The sequence below is a fragment of the Pteropus medius genome, unplaced genomic scaffold (assembly GCF_902729225.1).
Source record: "Pteropus medius unplaced genomic scaffold, Ma_sr-lr_union100, whole genome shotgun sequence".
Taxonomy (NCBI): domain Eukaryota; kingdom Metazoa; phylum Chordata; class Mammalia; order Chiroptera; family Pteropodidae; genus Pteropus; species Pteropus medius.
In genome coordinates, this window is record NW_024349803.1 from 10,927,635 (window position 1) to 10,949,920 (window position 22,286).

At 39.0% G+C, this 22,286-nt stretch overlaps 1 protein-coding gene and 1 pseudogene across 1 annotated transcript; both read right to left on the reverse strand.

Annotated features, from left to right (window-relative positions):
• Positions 1–2,933: 2,933 nt before the first annotated feature.
• On the reverse strand, positions 2,934–3,916 carry LOC120581953 (proline-rich protein 23A-like). The gene has a single exon (XM_039836831.1). It carries the CDS (start codon positions 3,741–3,743, stop codon positions 2,934–2,936), a length of 810 nt encoding a protein of 269 aa, XP_039692765.1. The 5' UTR covers positions 3,744–3,916.
• A 4,298-nt stretch (positions 3,917–8,214) lies between these two features.
• On the reverse strand, positions 8,215–8,332 carry LOC120582601 (uncharacterized; annotated as a pseudogene).
• Positions 8,333–22,286: the final 13,954 nt, after the last annotated feature.

A 22,286-nucleotide genomic window follows, 5' to 3' on the forward strand; every position in this document is an offset into this window, starting at 1 on the left:
GCTTTTGTCAGGTTCATCGTCTACCAGAGAATATCTTAAACTAAACTCTCAGGTCCCCTCACCAACCCTCAACAGATTGTGTTTTATTCTACCTGGAGCCAAAGCTGAGACAGATACAGTTAAGTCCCATCTCCTTTTGTATTATGAGGTTCCCCCCGCCCCTGATTAGATTACCTATTAGAGGCATCATGAAGCCTGGGATTTTTTTCAGGGCTATATGACCACTGAATCTTTTTCTTTTCCATAAATTGGCTATTGAAACCAAAGCTCTAGATCACTATAGAATATCAGGAACCTCCATGTACCTTCGTTTCAGCACCCACTTTCCTCTCTGGATTTGTGACATCACCATTTTTGATGCTGGAAGATTTCTCTTAGATTTATAAGCTGTGATATGCCTTTAAAAATGTTGAAATAATTTTTATTCATCACATTCAAGAGTGTTGTTCTTGAGGATTTTTTGGGGGGCTGTTTGGTTCACATACTGTTAAAAACGGATGTCCTCAGTTATTTCTAGCATAGGTTATGAGGCTCTTGCAATAGAAGATAGTTTTGCAAACAAGGCCATCTTCCCTCTTCAGAATAATAAGATTAGGCTGGGACTTGTGACTGATTAAGTGATGTGTTATGGGGGTAAAGGGGAGGGATGGTTGAGTTATGGTGGAAACTGTGGACAAGATAATAGTGTAGGGGGATTCCCTCTCCTGGAAGCAGAGATAGGAAATACTAAATCATATGAAATACAGACAACTACTTTCAAAAGATGCACACCTCCAGGGACCAGAAATAGAGTAGAAAACCCAATCTTTAAATGGACAATTGATATTTTGATGTATTTGTATTACTGAGACTAAAACATATATTGGCAACTGGGATTTCTGCTCCTTTGAGGGGGCTGAAAATCAACCTACTGCCAATAATCAGGGTTTAAAGAGGCACTGACCACTATTTTATGGCTGTGCCTGATCAAGGAAAGGCAGGTTGAAATTGAGAATGGCCACTGTGATTGCTTGGGGATTAGATCTAAGACCTTCCAGAGAGACAAGTTACAAAGGTTCCAAAAGCTTTGGTTCTGAGTTGTGGTCCACTAGGAAGTGGAAACTGTAAAAATTATAACTGTGAGATGCAGAAGATGAATTTCCACTCAAAATGTACCAACTAATGAAAATTACTAAGCACATGAGGCAGTCCAATGTGATGAAAAACATAATAAATTTTACATGTGAGGAAATTGAATTGAGCTATTAATGTTTAAAAAATTTCAAAGCACGACGGATGGAATACCATCCATGAAAAAAATATAGGAGTTTATAATACTAACTGGGAAAGTTTGAAACAAGATTAAGTAAAAATCTTGAAAAGAAAAAAAATATTTGCAATGAAACTTTCTTAAAAAAATATTTGAAATGAAACATATACTGAAACAGCTGATGAAATGACTAATTAATTGGGTTAAAGATGAAAGAAAGCTGGAATTAAGGCATACATAACACATCATATTAAGTTGTTAAGTTATGGAGATTGATTGTGTATGTACATATATGTATATATTTTTTCCAAACATGGGGACTTTGGGTTCTTCAAAGATATGGAACCTAAGATTTTGTGGAATTTCAGCCAAGAGGTAATCCCCCATAATCATAGTTAATCAAATTCCATCAAGCCAAATAAAAATAGAATCTAGCCCAGAGATATTACAATAAAACTGTAAGACACCAAAGGAAAAGAAACATTAAAAAAAATACTAAAATGAACAGCCAAATCAAATTGATTGGCAGACTTCTTGCTTGCAAAAACAACAGCAAAAAGGCAGAACAATGGACTAATATCTTTAAAGTAGTTAAACATCATTTTAGAATTAAGAATATGCAATAAAACATTTTCAGACACGTAAGATTAAGAGCGTTTACCACACAAAAACACGTTCAGACTTATAAAACCAAGACAGTTTACCATATATAGGGCATAGTGGAAAGAACTATTAAAGGATATTCTTCAGCAAGAAGAAAACTGTGGTCAGACTTGGAGAGTGGAATGTAAGAATAAAAAGATGGAGAATTGGTAAAGTGTGTTGGTATATCTAAATAGTATTAATGTTTTTAAACAATGAAATCATCTTGTTGACTTCAGATTGACCAATAATATTTTATTTCTCTTATAAAAATGAAGCAAACACAGAAATCAATTTTTAAAAGATGGAAGTTTGATTTACATAAGAAAAAACTCAGGGTAGAATTTAAAAGATAAAAATAATGTGGAATAGCAGAAATGCAAACATTTCACATCAGTCTGTGGGTCAAAATCACCAGATGAACAGATTAAAAAAGGAAATACATATCAGATGCTGAAAACATCTGATGAAATCCAAACTTATTCATAATGAAAAGTGAACTGACTGAAAGAGAACTTCAGCAGGTTAAGAGATAGCTATGAACAAACATTATACTGTTATATATAGTAACCATCATACTTTTTGCAATTTTTCCAGAAGAGCAGCTGCAAACACCAAGAAAGAGAAAAGCCAAGGCTAAGAGTTTTTGTAAATTCATGAGAAAACATACCGGGAAACTCAGAACATGAGAAATCCAATGATTTCCTGGTTTGGGGAGAAATGGGAGCAATGGAATGGTGCTGGAGTAGTTTGAGAGAAAATAACTGATGCAAAATCAGGGGGAATGGAAGGGCCTGAGAATGATCTTGTAAAAAACCCAAACATCTGAAAACACATTATGTGGTATCCCTGGGTAGATTTTTAATTTCAAAGATGAGGTCTAGAATCTGCTTACTATAGCCAGTCTTTGCGAAAGGAGAAATTGTTTGCACATGAGGTGCTAAGTTTCCAGGTGATAGGATATTCTATGTAAAGGACGCTGGAAATCCCACAGGGCCTCCAAGCAGGTAGCCAGAATTGTGTATATGTGTGGAAGGGAAGTTCATTCCTGGAACAGGCGTCTCCTCGCCTTACGCGCAGGGCCAGGAGGGCGCTGGAGGCGCGCGTGGGGACCCGGACTCGGAGACGGAGGTAGAGGTTGGAGTGGTGAGCTCGGGAAGGGCTCCAGAAGGTGGAAGTCCAGGTTGAAGTAGGGACCAGGAGAGCGTCTCTCTGGACTAGGGGTGGGGGCCCGATGCGTGGGCTCTGGGATGGAGCTGTGCAAGTCGGGGCTGTACGGGTGGGGGCTGGTCACCCTTCTAGCTGAGCGGCGGAATACGGCGGCTAAGCTGGCTGCAGGATCCATCCAAGGCGGCGGGAACTCGTGGTCGGCGTCCTCCTCATAGGCCTCTTCATGGGCGGCGATCTCTGGGACACATGCGCAGAAGAATCCCTGTTGGACGGCAATGTCTTCCCCGAGAGCGCATGGGAGAGCGCCGGGTTCCAGAACCACAGGCGAGAGGCCATGTCCTCCCGAGCCTTCGTCTCCCGAACCCAGGAGGGCCTCGGGGACCAGCATGAGGTTATGCTCTCCGAGAGACACTTGCAGGACCGACGTTGGCTCGGGCTCCAGCACCAGGTCGACGTCGTCCAGGGGCAGCTGCAGGGCACAACCCGCGGCCAGGACCACCACGGAAGTGAGCGCCCCTGCGTTCGGCGGCCCCGTGGGGTCTTGTAGGCTGGACGACGCCATCCTGGACTCGGGGCCCGCGGGCTCTTCAGTACGGAGCCGCTTGGCGGGGCCAGGTTCTCCTGGCTGAGGTCCCCACCGGGGCACAGGGTAGGCGTTGGGGCTGCGGAGCTGGCTGCCCATCCCCTCGAAGGTGCTTCAGGGTGCGCTCCCGGGGTCTGTCAGAGGACTAGTGTCACTCAGTGACAGTTCTCGATGACTGGTGTGGCGGGCTGGGGGCGGATGGAGCGCACGACCTCGTGACGCGAGGGAGTCCTTGGAATTGTGGAGACGCCTCCCGGGAGTCCTGCAGTCCAGTTTCTAGGGGACCCACGCCTAATCTTCGAATCTTCGGCTCCTCACGCTGACCGATGCAGGCAGCTGACAGCCAGTGATGTGGCAAATGATGCCAGCGGAACCAAAGTCGTAAAATGTCATGCTAAGCTCCGCCCCCTCGGAGGCTCCGCCCCGTATAGATCGTGGTATCTGTGCCGCCCAATAGCCCTGGCTGTGGTTGGTAGGTCACTGTAAGGAAATACTTCTTTAGGCCTCTAACGGTCAGAATACTTGTGTAACTCATTCTTGGGAGGGGGTGGGGGAGGGTGCGAAGAAGAAGTAAAAAAGAGATACCACCAATAGAACTTCAAACATTGCTTACCTTTAGGACTCATGTTTTTCTATGATTTCAGGCATTCTAGAGAAAAAACTACTCAAATAGACCACTCTCTTCCTAGTATAAAACGGATCCACCCAAATGCTCCATGACATTCCTTTAATGCTGGGTCTTTAATTTCAGGAGAAAATGGAAAATACTGATTTCTCTTTAAAAAAAAGGTGTTTTAATACTAAGGTAAATATTTGTGGCAGTTTCTTTCTGAAGGTTAAGGCTGTTTTAGAACTATTAATATCAATAAAATTATAACAATCTTAGGATAACGAAATCATTTTACTGAGCACTTATATTTACCATTTTATTTAATGTTTAACGAGTGATCTTTTTCTTTAAAAAACAAACCCAACACTTTATTGAGGTATGACTGACATACAAAAAGCTGTACATATTTAATGTGTACAACTTGAGTTTGGAGATAATTATACATCCCTGAAACCATCACTGCAATCAGTGCCATGAACATATCTATTACCTCCAAAAGTGTCTTCCTGCCCTTTTTGAAAAAATTGATCTTTTTTGGTCTTAACAGGTGAAGCTCAGAGTGGTAAAGCAAGTTATCCAAAATTTAATAACTTGTTTGTGTTAGATGTAGGAATCAAAAGCAGACTTACCTGGTTTCAAATCATGGACTCTTTACTCATATATTTATTGTGTATACCTAGGAGTGGATCGTTAATTGATTATGTGTACTTTTTCAAATTAATAAGTAATGCCTCCCCCCTTTTTTCTAAATTTTGTTTATACTTTACACTCCTGTGAGCAGAATATGTTTTCATTTCACTACATTCTTGCAAACATTTCTTATTACCAGGCTCTTAAATCTTTTTCAACCTGGTGTACTAAAATGCTATCTCATTGCATTTTTATTTTGCCTTTCTGATTTTCAGTCAAGGTGGATCATTTTTCATTTGCTTGTTGGCCATTCCTGTATTTGAAATGTTCCTATCGTTGGTCTAATTTTTTACTTAAAAAAATTGGATTTTGACTCTTCCTCCAGTTTATGCAGCACTAGTGCCTTCTTCTTCAAAGACCAACTCAGATAGCACCTTCTCAAAAAGTTCATTTTAATTGAAATGGCTTTCTCCACTTACTCTCTATCACTCTCTTTATGGCCTTCATATTACCACAATTTGTATGTAAATAAAATGTTTAAACAATGGGCTTCAGACATACTGTATGCCAGTCATTTATCAAATGTATGTGTAACAAACATCTCTATCACAGTCTTTCAAGACTTTAGCACTTTATTCACTATAATTCTTACACATTCTACTGCTGGCATAATTTGTGGTGATTTTAATTTCTCATGGATCCTCTCTGTCCCCAAATCTTGGCCTCTTAGTTCTCTTTCCCTTCAGCAATATTGTCTTCCCTTCTACCTTGTTGACTCATGCTCTCGATCTTGTTATTACTCCAAATTGTAACCCCGCCATAATCACAATTTCAAACATTTTATTTTCAGAGCACCACCTCTCTTTCTAGCTTAGTCTTTAAATATTCAAACTCGACCTAGCTTAGTCCTTTAAATATTCCTTCTGTCCCTCTGGAAAAACCTATGGATCCTACTACCTTTTCAGTGAAACTGACACCATCAGGTCCTCACGTCTTTCCTTACCTAGAACTTAAGTTCCATGGACAGTCATTATAATCATTGCCATGTTTATATCTTCATGGCTTTGCTGATTAATATATCTGCTACTCTGTGGCTGCACTTGTGGAGAAAAACACTTAGCTCTATTGACTGGTCTCACTTCATATTCATGATCATTAACTTCAAATGGGCTCCTAATGTTTTGCAGTGATCTTACTCTGATGCTCTATTCCACTTACTCTTTCATTGTTCTGCATGAACATTGCATTCTTTCCCCTCTCTCTGCAAATCTCCAATACTTCACTCCTTATTTTCTTTCCTAGATTGTCACCTTAATTCTTTTTCACTGAGACAATAGAAGCAATCAGAAAATATTTCCCCCAGTTTCCATAATTACATCTCACCAGGCTCCATTGGGAACTATATATTCTGTCTTCTCTCCTATTCCTGTGGACGAAATGTCTGTGCTCTTAGCAAAGACCACTTCCTCCATTTGTGCAATTGATCTCATTTCATAAAGAATATCACTTTAGCAATTATCTCCTGTTCAGCATCATCAAATTTTATTTACTGTTACTGAATCAATATCTTTAAAATATAATTGAGAGATAAACTCTTCCATCTTAAAACAAAAACTTTCTCGACATGACTTTCTCCTCCAGTTTTTACACCAATTTTCACCTTCCTTATATACCAAAACTCTTGAATTAGTCAACTATGCTGCATTCTCTAATATCTCTCCTCCCACTCTCTCTTGAACCCACTCCATTCAAACTTCTATCCCTGCCATTCTATAAACACTCTCATGAATGACACCCATATTATGAAATCCAGTGGTTAATTCTCAGTCTTCTCTTGAGTTATGAGCAACATTTGGCACAGATAAGTACTTTCTCCTTTAAACATTTTCCCTCTTGTCATCCAAGATTTTGCACTCTCCTGATCTGTCTTTGGCTTTTTCTTCTCAGTTTCCTTAGCTGTTTGCTTCTCATTCTGAAGGTTGGAATATCCCAGGACCGAGCTCTTGGCCTTATCTTTTTTTCTATCAAGCTTCACTGTCTCCCTTTAGTGCCATATGTGGGTTGGTGACTCCCAAATACAAGTCTCCCTCCGGTTCCTTTCCCACGAACATCCAACTGCATCATCAGCATTTTCTTCTGGATACCTATTAAGTTGAACTATATATAATTTTCATATTTGTAAGTCAGAATGTTTGAATATTACCAGTTTTATGTACGTCAATATAAGTAGGATAAACTTCAGGTCCAAATTTGAGCTCCTCATATTTTCCCGAACCCGATCCTTTCAAAGTGTTCCCCATCACAGTAATTGGCAATCCCTTCCTGTCGCTCAAGCCAGAAACACTCAAAATTATCCTTGTCTTTTTTTCACACATCACATCCATTCCACCTGGATATCCTGGACCACAGCACTTCTTACCATCCTGCTACCTCCCTGCTTTCACCTTCATCCCTTTAGTGAATTACTATAGAAACCTTCTAAATGGTCTCTTGCAGCTCTGCTTTGCCTCTTTTCAGGCCACCTCCACACAATAGCTAGGGTGTTTCTGTTAAATCGTAACTCAGATGTCACTCCTCTGCTCAAACACCTCAAATTTCACTTAGTGTCGATGCCAATGTTTTTATGTGGTCTTACATGTTCTATATGATCTGGATTTCTCACCTCCATTGTGTCAGACTGACTGTCCCCTTGCTCCTTCTTTTACAGCTCTCTGGCCTCTATACTTTTTCTAGAAATTGACAGGCATACTCACAGATTTTGCAATTGTTGTTCTACCCATTCACCTGCGTGGATTCTCACTTCTTTCAGATCGTTACTCAAAGGGCTCCATCTCTTAGGCTTTCCCTGAGCATATAATCTCAAATGGTAATCTCTGACCTTCTACCTCCCTTTAATCTTTAGCATTTATTGGTATTTAACATGCTGTGCATTCTCTTTATTTATCTTGTTTGTCCTCTGCATTCTTTTTGCCAGAGTATAAGCTCACGGGGGTAGTGATTTTTTAACTGTTCTGCTCTTCGCTATATCCCCGTTTTTGGAACACTCAGTTGTATGGTAGACACTCAAAAATATATATTGAGGAAGTGAATGATTTTTTTCTTTTATTAGTTGTGAACATTCTCAGTCATTATGAATCTCTTCAAATATTGATCTCCATTACATTATTTTCTGTTTCTTTCCTTTGGAACTCCACAAGTCATATGTTAGAACTGACATTTCTCTAGTAATGCTTTTTTTTTTTTTAGGCGAGGCAACCCTTGGTTGACCTCACAGTTTGCAAGGACATTGTCAGCTTACAATCCCTTACTTTTTTATTTTTTTATTTTTTACACCTACAGCACCTGGGCTTCCTAAGTGGTCTCCCATCCAAGTACTAGCCAGGCCCAACCCTGCTTAGCTCCTGAGATCAGACGGGATTGGGCTTGTTCAGGGTAGCATGCCGTAGACTCCTCTAGTAATTCTTATCCTCTTTTAATAATTTTTATGTCGGTGCCTTTCTATAATAAATTATAGGTAGTGTCTCTAACTCTTCAGCTGTTTCCAATCTGTTTAAATAAATAAATTCTACTCATATTTAAATGTTTACATAGCAAAGCTCCCGATGTTCACTTTAACCAATATTTTTAAAAGTTATGTCTTTTTTTTTCTAGTTTCTTGTTCCTTAGCTTAATTTGTTCCTTCTTTTACTTTGTTGAAAAATTTATAGATATCTTTAAAATATTATGGATCTGGTGAATATCTTAATTGTTTGAGGGGTTGATTTGTTATTTCTTCTTTCAGCTCTCTCTCATTTAACTTGGCTTGTTTCCGAAGTCTCTGCTTTGGATTGTGAGATTATACTCACTGGAACTTCATTTCTGAAAGGACTTTGAGGACCAGTGATAAGGGGCATTCTTTCAAAGAGGACTTGAGGTGCTGTGGGAAGTTCCTAGAGGCATTATCAAGCAGGGAATCCTTTAAATTCTCGGTCTCTCCCTTTTGTCCTTCTTGTCTATTGTCTTCCTTTACCTCTCCTCTCCTTCCTTTCACTTTTCTTTCTTTCCTTTCTCCATCTTCTCTTACTTCCTTTCTTTTTTTTTCATAAAGACAGTATGAGTTCCAGACCAAAGCCACCCATTGTTTGCACCTCTGTCCAAGAGGCTTACCTCATGAAATGACCAAGATCCCTCATCCCTGAACGGAGTGAGCCCCTGGTAACCAATGAATCATCTAGGTCCCAAACCTATACTTCTCTGCCCTCACTGTAAAATTTTCAGAGGAGCTTTAATTTCCCTCTCCATCCAGAGACAAGGATGAGATAGGCAAAAATTTCTACATTTCTCTTCTAAGATTGGATGCTTTTAATTCACCTACTGGTTGAGTTGTATTTGAGGGTCTGAGACCTATTCAGGTTCTCCAGTGCCATTTCTTATCCTGTGTGTACACCTAAGTTTATCTCCTGATCCCCATATTGATTCATAAAACAAAAACTCTAGGCCACTGTGGACTTATCATTTTGGTCTTCCGTATTTCTTTTATTTGACAGATATTTGGTGATTTTGAAGATGTTTAAAAAATGTATCCAGCACTTTTACATGTTTTATATATGAGTATTTTTGGCCATTCTAGTCCAAAATGGATGTCTTCAGTTATTTCTTTATGTGTAGAGTGTGATAGTCTAGAGAAATAGAAGTCACTATTTGCAGAAATAACACCATCCTCCTAGGCTGGAACTTGAGGCTGATTAACTGCTGAGTCTTCATTCTGTGCCATATGGGAAGGCACATGGTATAGTGTAAATGTGTGTGTGTGCATGTGTGTGTGTGTGAATTCTAGTCAAGATGGTAGTATGGGGAGAGAGTATTCTCTCTCCTGTAGACAATTAATATCGACAAGAAAAATATTAAATATAGACATCAGTTCTTGAAATAAACAACATCACAGGGTCCAGAAATGGAGTGGAAGTCCCAACTTTAAGTGCACAGGTGACACTGGGATTCACTCAGGAAACTGAATCTGAAAACCTGTATTGTCAGCTGGGATTTCTGCTCCATTGAAAGGGCTGAAATTCTGCCCGCTGCCTGTCAGTCACTGACCAAGTCCTGAACATTTTGGGCTGGTTGCTGTAGAGGTTCTAGTTTAGCTTCCAGGGCTGGTTATTGCAGATTTCGTGGATCTGGTCATTGTTTATTTGTATGTTTAGTCTTTTAACTCCCTCCTCCCACTACTCTTTGATCATCCTCTTGCTTGAAAGAGGTGGATAAATTCAGGGAAGGGGAGAAATCCAGATATTCACTGCACAGTGATTGTTTCCTCATCTTTAAACTCAATTGTTTTGCAAGATGTTCTTGTTTTTGTTGTTGTTTTTTTGTATCATCATGGCTATCATCTGAGAGAGTGGCTGTGTCAAAACATGGAAGATTGTGGATGGTATGCAACAGACCAGCATTATGACCAATGTGACAAAACAAGAACAATTAACGGTCCCTTTAAGCTGTTTCAAAACCAGGAACCCTAACTGACCAACTCAGGGCAAGAGAACAATCCTATAGGCCATAAGGATCAGCTTTCAGAAGCCAAATAGCTTTTTCTTTAAGATGATGTATAACCTGTTTCACCTTGTTTGTTCATTGATTCAAGTATAGTAAGAAATATTGCCAGTGGTACAAATGTCATAATAGCCAGCTAATAAGAAATCTAGAGTAATGTGATTATCCATCACTACTTGTGCCAATAAGTTGAGACTGATCTGTACTCCATCTATGATATAGGTAGCATCGTTAATAATTTTTCCAGAGTTAGTGATAAGTTTCTTACAGGATTTTCTACTTGTATGATTCTCACCAATGGAAACACTGCTCTAATTATTTGCCTAAACCATGAGTCAGTAATTTTCTCAAGTCAAATGCCTGAATAATCAAGGGTGGCTTCATTTTGGAGCTTACATCTGTGTCAGAATTTCCAGCTACAGTGATTTATAAAATTAGGGTCTCAGTGTACAGACACGCCTCGGAATACTAGTCCTCAAGTGTACGATGTATTAGTTTGAGAAAAACAGGATCAAGCCTCCTGGTCACAGAGGAAGTAGTATCCAGTAGGGTCACATGGAGATCTAAGAGAAAAGTTGTTCACAACACAAGGTGAGAACCAAGGCCTTACATTAGCCTGGGTTACATGTTTGGGCCTCTGTTAGTCTCTTCCAGTTAGCAAGTATTTGGCCCACCACCCTACCAAAGTTGTTGAATTTAAATTTAGAATCACCTAGGGTCTGATCAATAGATTATAATAATTAATTATTTTTCTGGAGACAAGGGCACTAGCAAAGTTATAGATTGATTTGTCCATGTGGGTACAAGTGGAAATGTCATTGGCTGTCATTTCCTATGGTCTCATTTGATGACTAAAATTGCCCAATAATTTTTATCTTGGGTCTGGTGATGATGGATAGTATATCCAGCAATCAGTAAGATTAAGGGTAGTGGATATTGTTTGGGGTAATCTAAGAATGGTGTTTGAATGAATACATTTTGACCTAAAAATTATAATGAGGAGGGAAGAAAAGAGAAAAAGGGCCATTATGGTGAGTGAAACCAGGGGTCTATAGAAAATGAGAAGAATCATAAGCAAGCAGATACGGAACAAAACAGGAAGTAGATAGGAGTCTTGATCTGATGTCTTGGGTAGAAGCTGTGGACTATCTGAGATTATCTGGTTGTTCTGAAAATCTTAAATCAGTTGTCTGCTACTATTTTTTTTTTTTTAGTTTTATTCAGTGCCAAATAAAAGTGACAAATAGTGTATATAATTAAGGTGTACACTTGATTTTTATCTGTATGTATACAGGGTGAAATGATCACCACAGTTAAGCTAATTAACATACCCATCACCTCACATAGTCACTATCTTTTTAGGAACACTTAATATCTACCCTGTTAGCAAATTTCAAGTATACAATACAGTATTATTAGCTAGTCACCATACTGTACATTAGGTCTCCAGAATTTATTCATCTTGCATAACTGAAAGCTTTTAACCTTTGACCAGCATCTCCCCATTTCTCCCACTCCCAGCCTCTGACAACCATCATTCTACTATGCTTCTGTGAATTTGACTTTTTTAGATTCCACATATAAGTGAGATTGTGCAGTATTTATCTTTGTGTTTGGCTTATTTCACTTAGCATAATGTCTTCCAGGTTTGTTCATGTTGCAAATGGCAGGATTTTTCTTTTTCAAAGGCTGATTAACATTTCATTTGTGAGTGTGTATGTATATATATGTATTTTTTAAATCTAGTTAACCATTAATGGACATTTAGGTTGTTTCCATATCTTGGTCATTGTGAATAATGCTGAAATGAACATTAGAGTATAGATATCTCTTCAATATACTGATTTCATTTCCTGAAGTGGGGCACTGGGTCATATGGTAGTTCTATTTTTAAATTTTTGAGGAACCCCCATACTGTTTTTTTAGATTCTTTTTTCTTGTTGCTGTTGTGATTGGGTGCTTTTGGCTACTTTATCTTCTAAATCACTGATTCGATCCTCTACTTCATCTAATCTACTGTTAATTCCTCCTAAGGTATTCTTCATTTCAGTTATTATCTTCCTTATTTCTGACTGGTTCTTTTTTACGTTTTCTATCTCTTTGTTAAAGTTCTCACTGAGTTCCTCTACTCTCCTGCTAAGTTCATTGAGCATCCTTGTAACAAGTGTTTTGAATTCTGCGTCTGGAGTTTTGTTCTGTTCTTTGATTTGAGACATGTTTCTTTGTCTTCCCATTTTGGCTGCCTACTTATGTTTGTTTCTGTGTATTAGGCAGGGCTGCTATGTCTCCTGGTCTTACTGGAGTGGTCTTATATAGTAGGTGTGCTGTGGGTCTTAGGGGCACAGTATTCCCTGGTCACTTTGTGTGGGTTTTGTGTGCCCTCCTGTTGTAGTTGAGCTTTGGTTACTGTTTGCTTGTCAGTAGGAGGGATTGACCCTTGGGCTGGTTGATTGTGATGACTGGCTGTGACCAGTGGAGGAGCTGTTGTGTAGGGGCTGACCCTACAGAGCAGGATTCACTTTAGCGGGGCTCTGGTGCCTGCCCTGTTTGCCCTTTGGGTGTGTCATCCTCAGATGTGACTCTGAGTGGTGCTCCAGCTCAGATCGAAGCTTAGACCATACTACTGGGTATGAAGGTCAGGGCCTCCTGGGAGATGCCCTTGCCGCAGGCCAAATTCCCCTGCAGCCTGTGCCCTGCTTGGGACCACCTGGCATGAGCCACCAGGCAGTCTGCAGATGGTCACCACCCAAGCTTGGAGGTGCCTCGAGAGGCCAAAACATAAACTGAGGCTGGCTGCCACTAGTGCCGGGCTTGGGGCTGCTCAGCAAGAGGTACAGGGCCCGCCAAGGCCAGATTCTGCTTATTTAGGTTTTGTGAACCTTTGAGAGATTTTAGGAAAACCCACAGCATGAGCCAAGGTGGACCATTTGTATAGAAAATCTACTGGAAGCTGCCTTGGTGGGCCCGCATGTTGGGAGGGGCAAGGTCTCAGGGAATCACCAGCGTGGAGCAATCTGTGTTATCTATTTTCATATAGATTCAATATGGCGGCCACCTGGATCTGCAAGCCGAATGGGGGAGGGCTCAACAAAGGAACAATGCCCTCTGCCAGCACTTCTGTCCGGGAGAAAGCTGCCTCTCCAGCTCTCACTCTGGAGCCAGATAACTCATTTCTTCCCCTTATGTCCCTGGTGCCTTTTGAGCTGTGGCTCCAATGCTGGAGCTCGGAGTGAGTCCATCAGTGGTAAGTCCGCATGGGCCCTTTAAGAGGAAAGTCTATGACTTCCTCAGCCCTCTATCTCACTCAGCCACAATCTCAGCTGGTTTTCACAGACAGAGGTTATGGGGACTTTTCTTCCCGGCGCTGGAACCCTGGGCTGGGGAACCTGGTGTGGGGCTGGGACCCCTCTCTCTTCCGGGTGGACCTCCACAGCCGAGATATTTCTCCTGATTCTCAACCACTACACGCAGGTGTGAGACGAACCTGTTTCGTGTCTTTGCCCCTCCTATCAGTTTCCAGGTGGCCTCGTCTGTGTGTCCCCAATTGTAGGACTTCTGTTCAACTAGAGTTCAGGTGACTCCCAATGATGGCTATTCTGTAGTTTAGTTGTAATTTTGATGTGGTTGTGAGAAGAGATAAGGACAGTGCTTACCTACTCCGCCATCTTGACTCCCTTCTCATTGTGGTTTTCATTTGCATTTTCCCAATGAATAGTGATGTCAAGTAACTTTTATATATCTGTTGGCCTTTTGTATGTCTTCTTTTGTGAAATGTCTATTCATATATTTTGCCCATTTTTAATCAGGTTTTTATTATCTTTTGCTATTGAGTTTTTTGAATTCCTTATATATATTTTGAATATTAACCACTTGTCAGGTATATGGTTTGCAAATATTTTCTCCCATTCTGTAGGGTGCCCTTTCACTCTGTTGATTGGTTCCAGAAGCTTTTTAGTTTGACGCAAACTCACTTGACTATTTTTGTTTATATTACCTGTGCTTTTGATGTTTTATTTTGATGCAAAAATAAATTATTGCCCACATCAATATCAAGAAGCATTTCCCCTATGTTTTCTTCTGGTAGTTTTGCTCATTTACGTCTTATGTTTAAGTCATTAATCTATTTCTAGTTGATTTTTAACTATGGTGTGAGATAAGGATCCAATTTCATTCTTCTATATGTGGATCCAATTTCATTCTTCTATATGTAGATATTTAGTTTTCCCAACACTATTTGTTGGAGAGACTGTCCCTATTGTGTATTCTTGACACCTTTGTCAAAGATCTGTTTACTGTAAATGTGGAGATTTATTCCTGGGCTCTCTATTATGTTTCGTTGGTCTATATGTCTATTTTTATGTCAGCATCAAACTGTTTAAATTACTGTAAATTTATAATATATTTTGAAGTCAGAAGGTCCGATGCTTGTAGCTTTCTGTTTGCTCAAGATTACTGTGGCTATTTGGGGTCTGTTGTGTTTTCACATGAATTTTAGGATTTTTTTCTATTTTTTAAAAGAACACCATTGAGATTTTCATAGGGACAGCATTGAATCTGTAGATCACTTTGGGTAGTATGGACATTTTAACAATATTAATTCTTCCAGTACATAAAACATAGAACATCTTTCCATTTATCTGTCTTTAATTTCTTTCATCAATGTTTTATAATTTTCAGTGTACAAGTCTTTTACATCTTTGCTTAAGTTTATTTCTAAGTATTTAATTCTTTTTGTTTCTATCATAAATAGGATCATTTTCTCAATTTTTTTTTCGGATAGTTTGTTGTTTGTGTATAGAAATGCCACTGCTTTTTGTATGTTGATTTTGTTTCCTGAAACTTTACTGAATTGGTTTATTAGAGCTAATAGTTTTTTTTTTTTTGGTTGTTGTGGAATCTTTAGGAGTTTCTATGCGTATGATTATGTCATCTGCAGATAGAGATAATTTTACTTCTTTTCTGATTTTGGATTCCTTTTATTTCTTTTTCAAGTTTAATTACTCTGGCTAAGACTTCTAGTATTATGTTAAATAGAAGTGGTGAGAGTGGCATCCTTGTCTTGTGCCTGATTTTAGGGGAAAAGCTTTCAGTTTTTCTCCCATTGACTATGATGTTAGCTGTGGCTTTTCATAAATGGTATTTATTGTGTTAAGGTAAGTTAATTCTATATCTATTTTGTTGAGTTATTTTTTTTTTATCATGAATGCATATTGAATTTTTCAAATACATTTTCTGCACCTATTGCGATGACCATAAAGTTTTTACCTTTCATTCTGTTAATGTGGTGTATCACATTGACTGATTTGGATATGTTGAACCGTCTTTGCATCCCAGGGATAAATTCCACTTGGTCATGGCATATAATCCTTTTAATGTGCTGTTGAATTTGGTTTGCTAGTATTTTGTTGAGGATCTTCACCTCTGTGTTCATCATGGGTATTGGTCTATAGTTTCCTTTTCTTGCAGTGTCTTTGTCCAGCTTTGGTATCAGGGTGATGCTGACCTCATAAAATTGAGTTTGGAAGTGTTTTCTCCTCTTCTATTTTTTGGAAGAGTTTCAGAAGGATTGATGTTAATTATTCTTTGAATGTTTGGTAGAATTCACCCATGAAGCCATCTAGTCCTGGGCTTTTCTTTGTTAGGAGGTTTTGATTACTGATCCAGTCTCCTTACTTGTTATTGGTCTGTTCAGGCATTTTATTTCTTCTTGATTTCGGTTTTGTATATTTCCAGGAATTTATTTCTTTTACGTTATTTAATAATAGTCCCTTAAGATTCTTTTTATTTCTTAGGCATCTATTATAATGTCTCCTCTTTCATTTATGATTCTATTTATTTGAATCCTTTCCCTTTTTTAGTTAAGCTAAGCATTTGTCATTTTTATATTTTTTTCGAAAAAACCCAACAACTTGTTTTGTTGATTTTTCTTGTGTCTGTTTGACTTGTTTTCATGCTAATCTTTATTATTTTCTTCTAACTTTGGGCTTTGTTCTTCTTTTTCTAGTTCTTTGAGGTGTAGACTTAGGTTTATTTCTTTGAGATATTTTTTTTTAATGTAGGTATTTATTGCTATAAACTTTCCTCTTAGTACTGCTTTTGCTACATCCCATATGTTTTGGTATGTTGTATTTTTGTTTTCATTTGTCTTGAGATATTTTTAAAATTTCACTTTGATTTCTTTTTTGACTCAATGGTAGTTTAAAAGTACTTTGTATTGTTTCCACATATTTGTGAGCTTTCTCATTTCCTTATTGTTATTGATTTCTAGTTTCATTCCAGACTTTATTGTACATCCCCTTTCCTTTATGTCATGAGGATATCAACCTGTTTTTTAATGTATGCTCATTAAAAAATCTTATCCCTGAAGTTAACCTTTTTCCAGCTTTATTGAAATATAATAGACAATTAGTTGCTCGTATTTACATTGTACAATTAAATGAGTTTTTAAAATTATAGTTGGCATACAATAATATATTAGTTTCAGTTGTATAGCATAGTGATCAGAGAGCCACATAACTTGCAAAGTGATCACCCCACTAAATCTAGTATCCCCCTTCCCCCTTACATATTTATTACAATATTATGAATCATCTTCCGCATGCTACACTCTACATCTCTAGGTCTATTCTGCAACTATCCATTTGTACCTCTTAATCCCTTTGCCTTTTCTTGCCATCTCCCCAACTCCCTCCCATCTAGTAGCCCTCAGAATATTCTCTGTATCTATGAGTTTATTACCGCTTTTTTTGTTTATTTTGTTCTTTAAATTCCACATGTATGTGAAATCATTCGATATTTGTCTTTCTCTATCTGACTCATTTCATTAGCACAATACCCTCTAGGTTCATCAAGGCAATATCTTTTTCCATCCCCTTCTTTTTAGTCTGCATGTGCCTTTTAATCTGAAGTGAGTCTCTAGTAGTCTTGGGTGGGACCATGAGTTGTGAGAGGTGGAGTTTCAGGGAATCCTCCGGGTGGAGTGACCTCTGTTATCCTGTTTGATGATGTCTCAGCTTATGGTGGTGCTGAGTCCTCACACTGGGAGTTGAGGAGGGCTCAACAGAGGAACAATGGATACCACTGACACTTCTGCCCCAGAGAGAGCCTTGCCTCTGGCTGTTGCTCTGACAACTCAGTGTCCACTTGTAAGTCCCTGGTGCCCCCTGTGCAGCCAACCTGGCTCTGGTGCTCAGAGTGAGCAGGTCTGTCATCCTGAAAGTCCGCTAGTGACTCGGCCCCTTTAAGAAGTGTCTGCAGCTGCCCCACTCAGCCACTGGAGACTGGACAGCCTTGCATCTTCCCCCCTTCCTACTTTCTACTATTGCAGGTTGATTAATTATTTCTCTCCCTAGTTGTAGTGCTTCTATTCATCTAGGTGACTTTGCTTGCTATTTGCTCTGTGTTTGTCACAACTTTGATTTGGTCGCAAGTAGGATGAACAAAGCCTCTATCATCTATGCCATTTTTTCCCATCTCCTCTGAAGTTAACTTCTTTAATGGATTTTTTCTTCTTTGCTTTAAAAAGTAATATATTTATTTTTAAAAATGGTTTTATGTTTATAGCAAATTGATCAGATAGCACAGAGTACCCATATATCACCCCTCTCCCATACAGTTACTCCTATTAACATCTTGCATTGCCATGGTACACTTGTTACAATTAATAAACTAATAATGATACATTATAATTAACTAAAATTTATAGTTTACATTAAGATTCACCCTTGTGTGGTACAGCCCTATGAGTTTTGACAAATGCATAGTGTCATGTATTATGTAGTATCATACAGAATAGTTTCACCACCCTACAAATCACACGGGCTCCACCTATTCACCCCCTGCCTCTGAAGCTCTGGTAACCACTGCTCTTTTTACTGTCTCTCTAGTTTTGCCTTTTTCAGAATGTTATATAGTTGGATTCATGCAGTATATAGTCTTTTCTGACTGGATTCTTTCACTTAGCAATATGCAGTTAAGGTTTTTCCATGTCTTTTCATGGCTTGTTAGCTCATCTCTATTTTTTTAAATTACTGAATAATATTCTGTTGTATTCACATTCCAGTTTGTTTATCCATCTGCTTATTGAATTCCATCTTATTTGCCTTCAGTTTTTGGAGCAATGGGTTTTTGATGGTCTCATCAACTTGAGTTAAAATTTCAAGGGCTTGTCTAGATTGTTTATGCACAAATAGACAAAAGAGCTTTTTGTAGTCAGAGATGCCTAGAGAAAGAGGCTGTTGAACAGCCTTCTCTAGGTTACAGAATTGTTGTTCACATTTATGTTCCCTAGGAGAGGGTCTCTTTCTGATGACTTAGTCAATTCAAAAAGAGGTATTTCAATCTTAGAAAATTTTGGTACCCACTGTCTGCAATATCCAGTTAAAACCAGAAATATCCTCAATTGTCTTTTGTGTGGGATTTAGGATATGTTTGGATAGTCTTTAGTCTGTCAGGAGAGAATGTTTTTCCCTCCTGAACTAGGTCATGCTCTAGATAATGGACTGCATTTTAGCAAAATTATAACATCTTTTGAAACTTTATTCTCTTTTTGCTATGGCTGGGGGTAAGTAAATGGAATCCTTTTACAGGCTTCCATGTTCTCTAAACAAAGTAGATTATCTACATTAGATAATCTAATTATTTTGTGATTAGAACTTAATTACAAAGGACATTTAGATCTTTTAAGTCTTGATTGAGGACCCAGGAAAAGTAGGAGGGGCTCCGGTGAACTCCTGAGGCATGACTGTCCAAGTATATTGTTGTCCTCTCCAGATGAAGGCAAAAAGGTTTTGAATGTCAGTCTAGAAGCATGCTGGAAAAAAAAAGGCAGAGTAAACACCCACTACAGTGAAGCAAGTGGCTTCAGGTGGAATTGATGATAGGCTGGCATTTGGGTTAATTTCTACGAGGAAGTGAGGTATACCGATTTTATTGATGGCCTTGAGGTCTTGAGCAGATTGATATCATTGTCTGTCTGGTTTCTTTTCTAGAGGGGATGAGTGTGACAGGGCAGGGTATGGCCTTTAACTATCAGTTTGAACTATACTTTTTGCTTCAAGAGATGTTGGAGAAGTTTGGGTCATGGTTTGGTAGAATGTATCTGAACTTTAATAGGTTCTACTCCCAGTATTTTTTCTATGTTAATGGAATTTCTAGCCCAAAGAGGGTCAGGTATGTTGTCAACGTCCTTATCTGGCATATGTATCAAATATAATGGATAATGCAAAGGTATGTTCAGAACAGACACAATTGCTTATGAATATAAAAGACCTCCGAAACCTCAAGAAATAGTCCCTTTGGTGTGCTTCTAATAAAACAATTCTATATGTCAAGTACATCTCTCCCTATTAAATTTGCAGGTGTGTTATCATAGAGCATGAAGGAATGTTTCCAGTGGCTCAAGTATTACAGTTAAAGGCTGGGAGATAGGAGAAATCCATGAGTTATTTGAAATATGGACCAACTGTGTGGTATATTTATTCCAAGGAAGAGGCTGAACAAAGGTGGCTGAGTTTAATATAGAAACAGTAGCACCTGTGCTGATTTTTATTGGAAATGTTTCAAGTATGGTTGTTTCAAGTATGGTTGTTGGCCAACTTTTCAGACTCGTTTTTGGATCCTCAGGTGAGAGATCCTGTAAGTTCTTTTCTGGATTGGTCCAATCTGCTTTGCCATTCAGGAGTTAGCATCTGCAGTTCTGTGAAATATGTGTATAATTGATATAAGTCAGGTAATTCTGGGTTGTATGCACCCAAAATAATTCTAAATTCTTCTATGAATATTTGCTGGTCTTGTCTTTACTAATAGCTCTTAATTCAGCTCAGTTTCAAGGTTTAAACTCTACTGTAGGCTGAATACCTGGTGCACAGGTGATAGATCCTTAGAGGCAACTGGCATTTTGGGCTCTTGGGAGAGTTGTTGGGAAAAGATAGGGGACCTGGACAAGGGGAATTGGAGGGAGGTGTCAATGGAAATACAGATGGAGAGAGATTGGAAGGATAAGGGAAAGAGGGAGATCTGGAATGGAGAGGCCACTAGTTGACAAGGATGGAGGGTTTACTAGAATAATGAGTCTAGTCTGTTGCTGCTTGTTGAATAGTTCATTAGCTTTGGTCAAAGAATCTTTTAATGAGGCAACTTTTAATTTAGAGTTTTATTTGCAGGCCTCTTTATTCCTAATCAAAAAATGCTGCCCATTGAACCTGAGAAATCTTATTCTCTCTCTCTTTTTTTTTTTAATAAGGCACCTCTCAAATGCACAGTTTTGTTCAAGTCAAATCATTCTATGTTATTTAGAGAGATAGGCATCAGAATTAGGATTGTAATGAGACTATATATAAGAAGCAGGCATTTTTCCTGGAAGAGAAGAGGCTTTAGACTTAGATTACCCCATAAGAGCTGGCAATGGTGGATAAAAGTGATGCTTGTACATCTGTATCTTAGGCCTCCAACGTGATGGTTAGCTGCTTCTTAATGCACGCCTGGCAGTCTGTATCTCCTAGAAGCCAGAAAACCAGAGAGAACACTCTTTCTGGATCAAAGCCAAACTTTCAAGACGAAAAAGAAATCAGAACAGGAGAACCTCTTCTGGTTTTATTGATGTCCTACAGCAAAGTTTCTCCAAAGGATGCCAGTCTGGTGAGAACTGGAGGCAGGCTGTGAAGTTGGCTCGAACGATAGGCTATTGCTATGTTGGACCTTGTGGTTCTCATTCTTGTGACAAATTACATTTTCAGTCAGCAAAATGCAATATGGAAACACAAAAGAGAGCAAAAGGGGATGAGAAAAAGCAATAGCTTGATTCTACCAAGGATGTCAAATAAATTGAACCAGTAACAAAACCTGGTACCAAATTGAGAATAAATAGCCAAGGAACTCAATACAATAAGAGAGTTCAGACCTGGTGTTGACTTACCACATTGGTACAGACTCCATAAGAGTAGTAAGGCATAAGGTGCCTTCATGGATACCACACCTGGTTGAAGGCTGAGGTCCATGGCAATGGACAATGCAGACTATATCTCACTGGAACCTCCAGGAAAACTGAAAATAAACAAAGGCCATTTAAATGAGAACAATCAGAGGGTATTTATTCAGAGCTTACTATAGCAAGGGTGTCAACCCCATCACTTGCATTCTACATATAGAGACTTAATAGGTAGGCAAAGGAGTGGGAAAGCTTTATAGTGGAGAAAGGGAGGGCTTCAGGTGTGTTTGACTGGAGGTTGTTGGCAGGGTGAAGCTGGAGGCAGGCTAACTAGAAGCAGAGCATCCTATGTAATTGGTTTGATTTATGTAATTTATGTCTTTGGCATAGCATATTTGGCTTTCTCTAGTTGATCCTGAGTCGGAAATCGGGGTGAAAATTTGGGAAGCTGACAGTTATTGACCAAGTCCTGACCGTATGGGGCCAGGTACTGTAGAAGTTATGGTTTTCTTTCTGGGCTGGTTGCTGTGAAGGTTGTGGGTCAGAATTCTATTGTCATTTGTGGTCTGGCCATTGTTTTGTATATTCACTCTCTTAGATCCCATTATCCCATGGCTACCAAGGAGTCTAGCTCTCTAATGGCATCTCTTGCCACCACTGGCCAATTCTGGCCTACTGAGCTTTACAATGATAGTGGTGCCTCGCCAGTGCATTCTTTATTGCTTTGTTATACAATGTTCCTCTAGGCACTCCCACATTTCATAGTAGCTGATATATTATGCAGCCTTAGTTAGTATATCCACTGTATCATGCCCACTGCTCTGAACCTTTTAATCCTTTATTCTACTGTTTGCCTTGGAAGTTAGGGCATTTCTACTTAACCATGTGTGGGACATCTTTTTCTCCAAGTTCTCAAGAGTCTCTTGTATGAATGTGAGTACTCTCT

Coding starts and splice junctions, on each gene's coding strand:
- LOC120581953 (XM_039836831.1), bottom strand. CDS start 3,743: ATGGGCAGCCAGCTCCGCAGCCCCAACGCCTACCCTGTGCCCCGGTGG.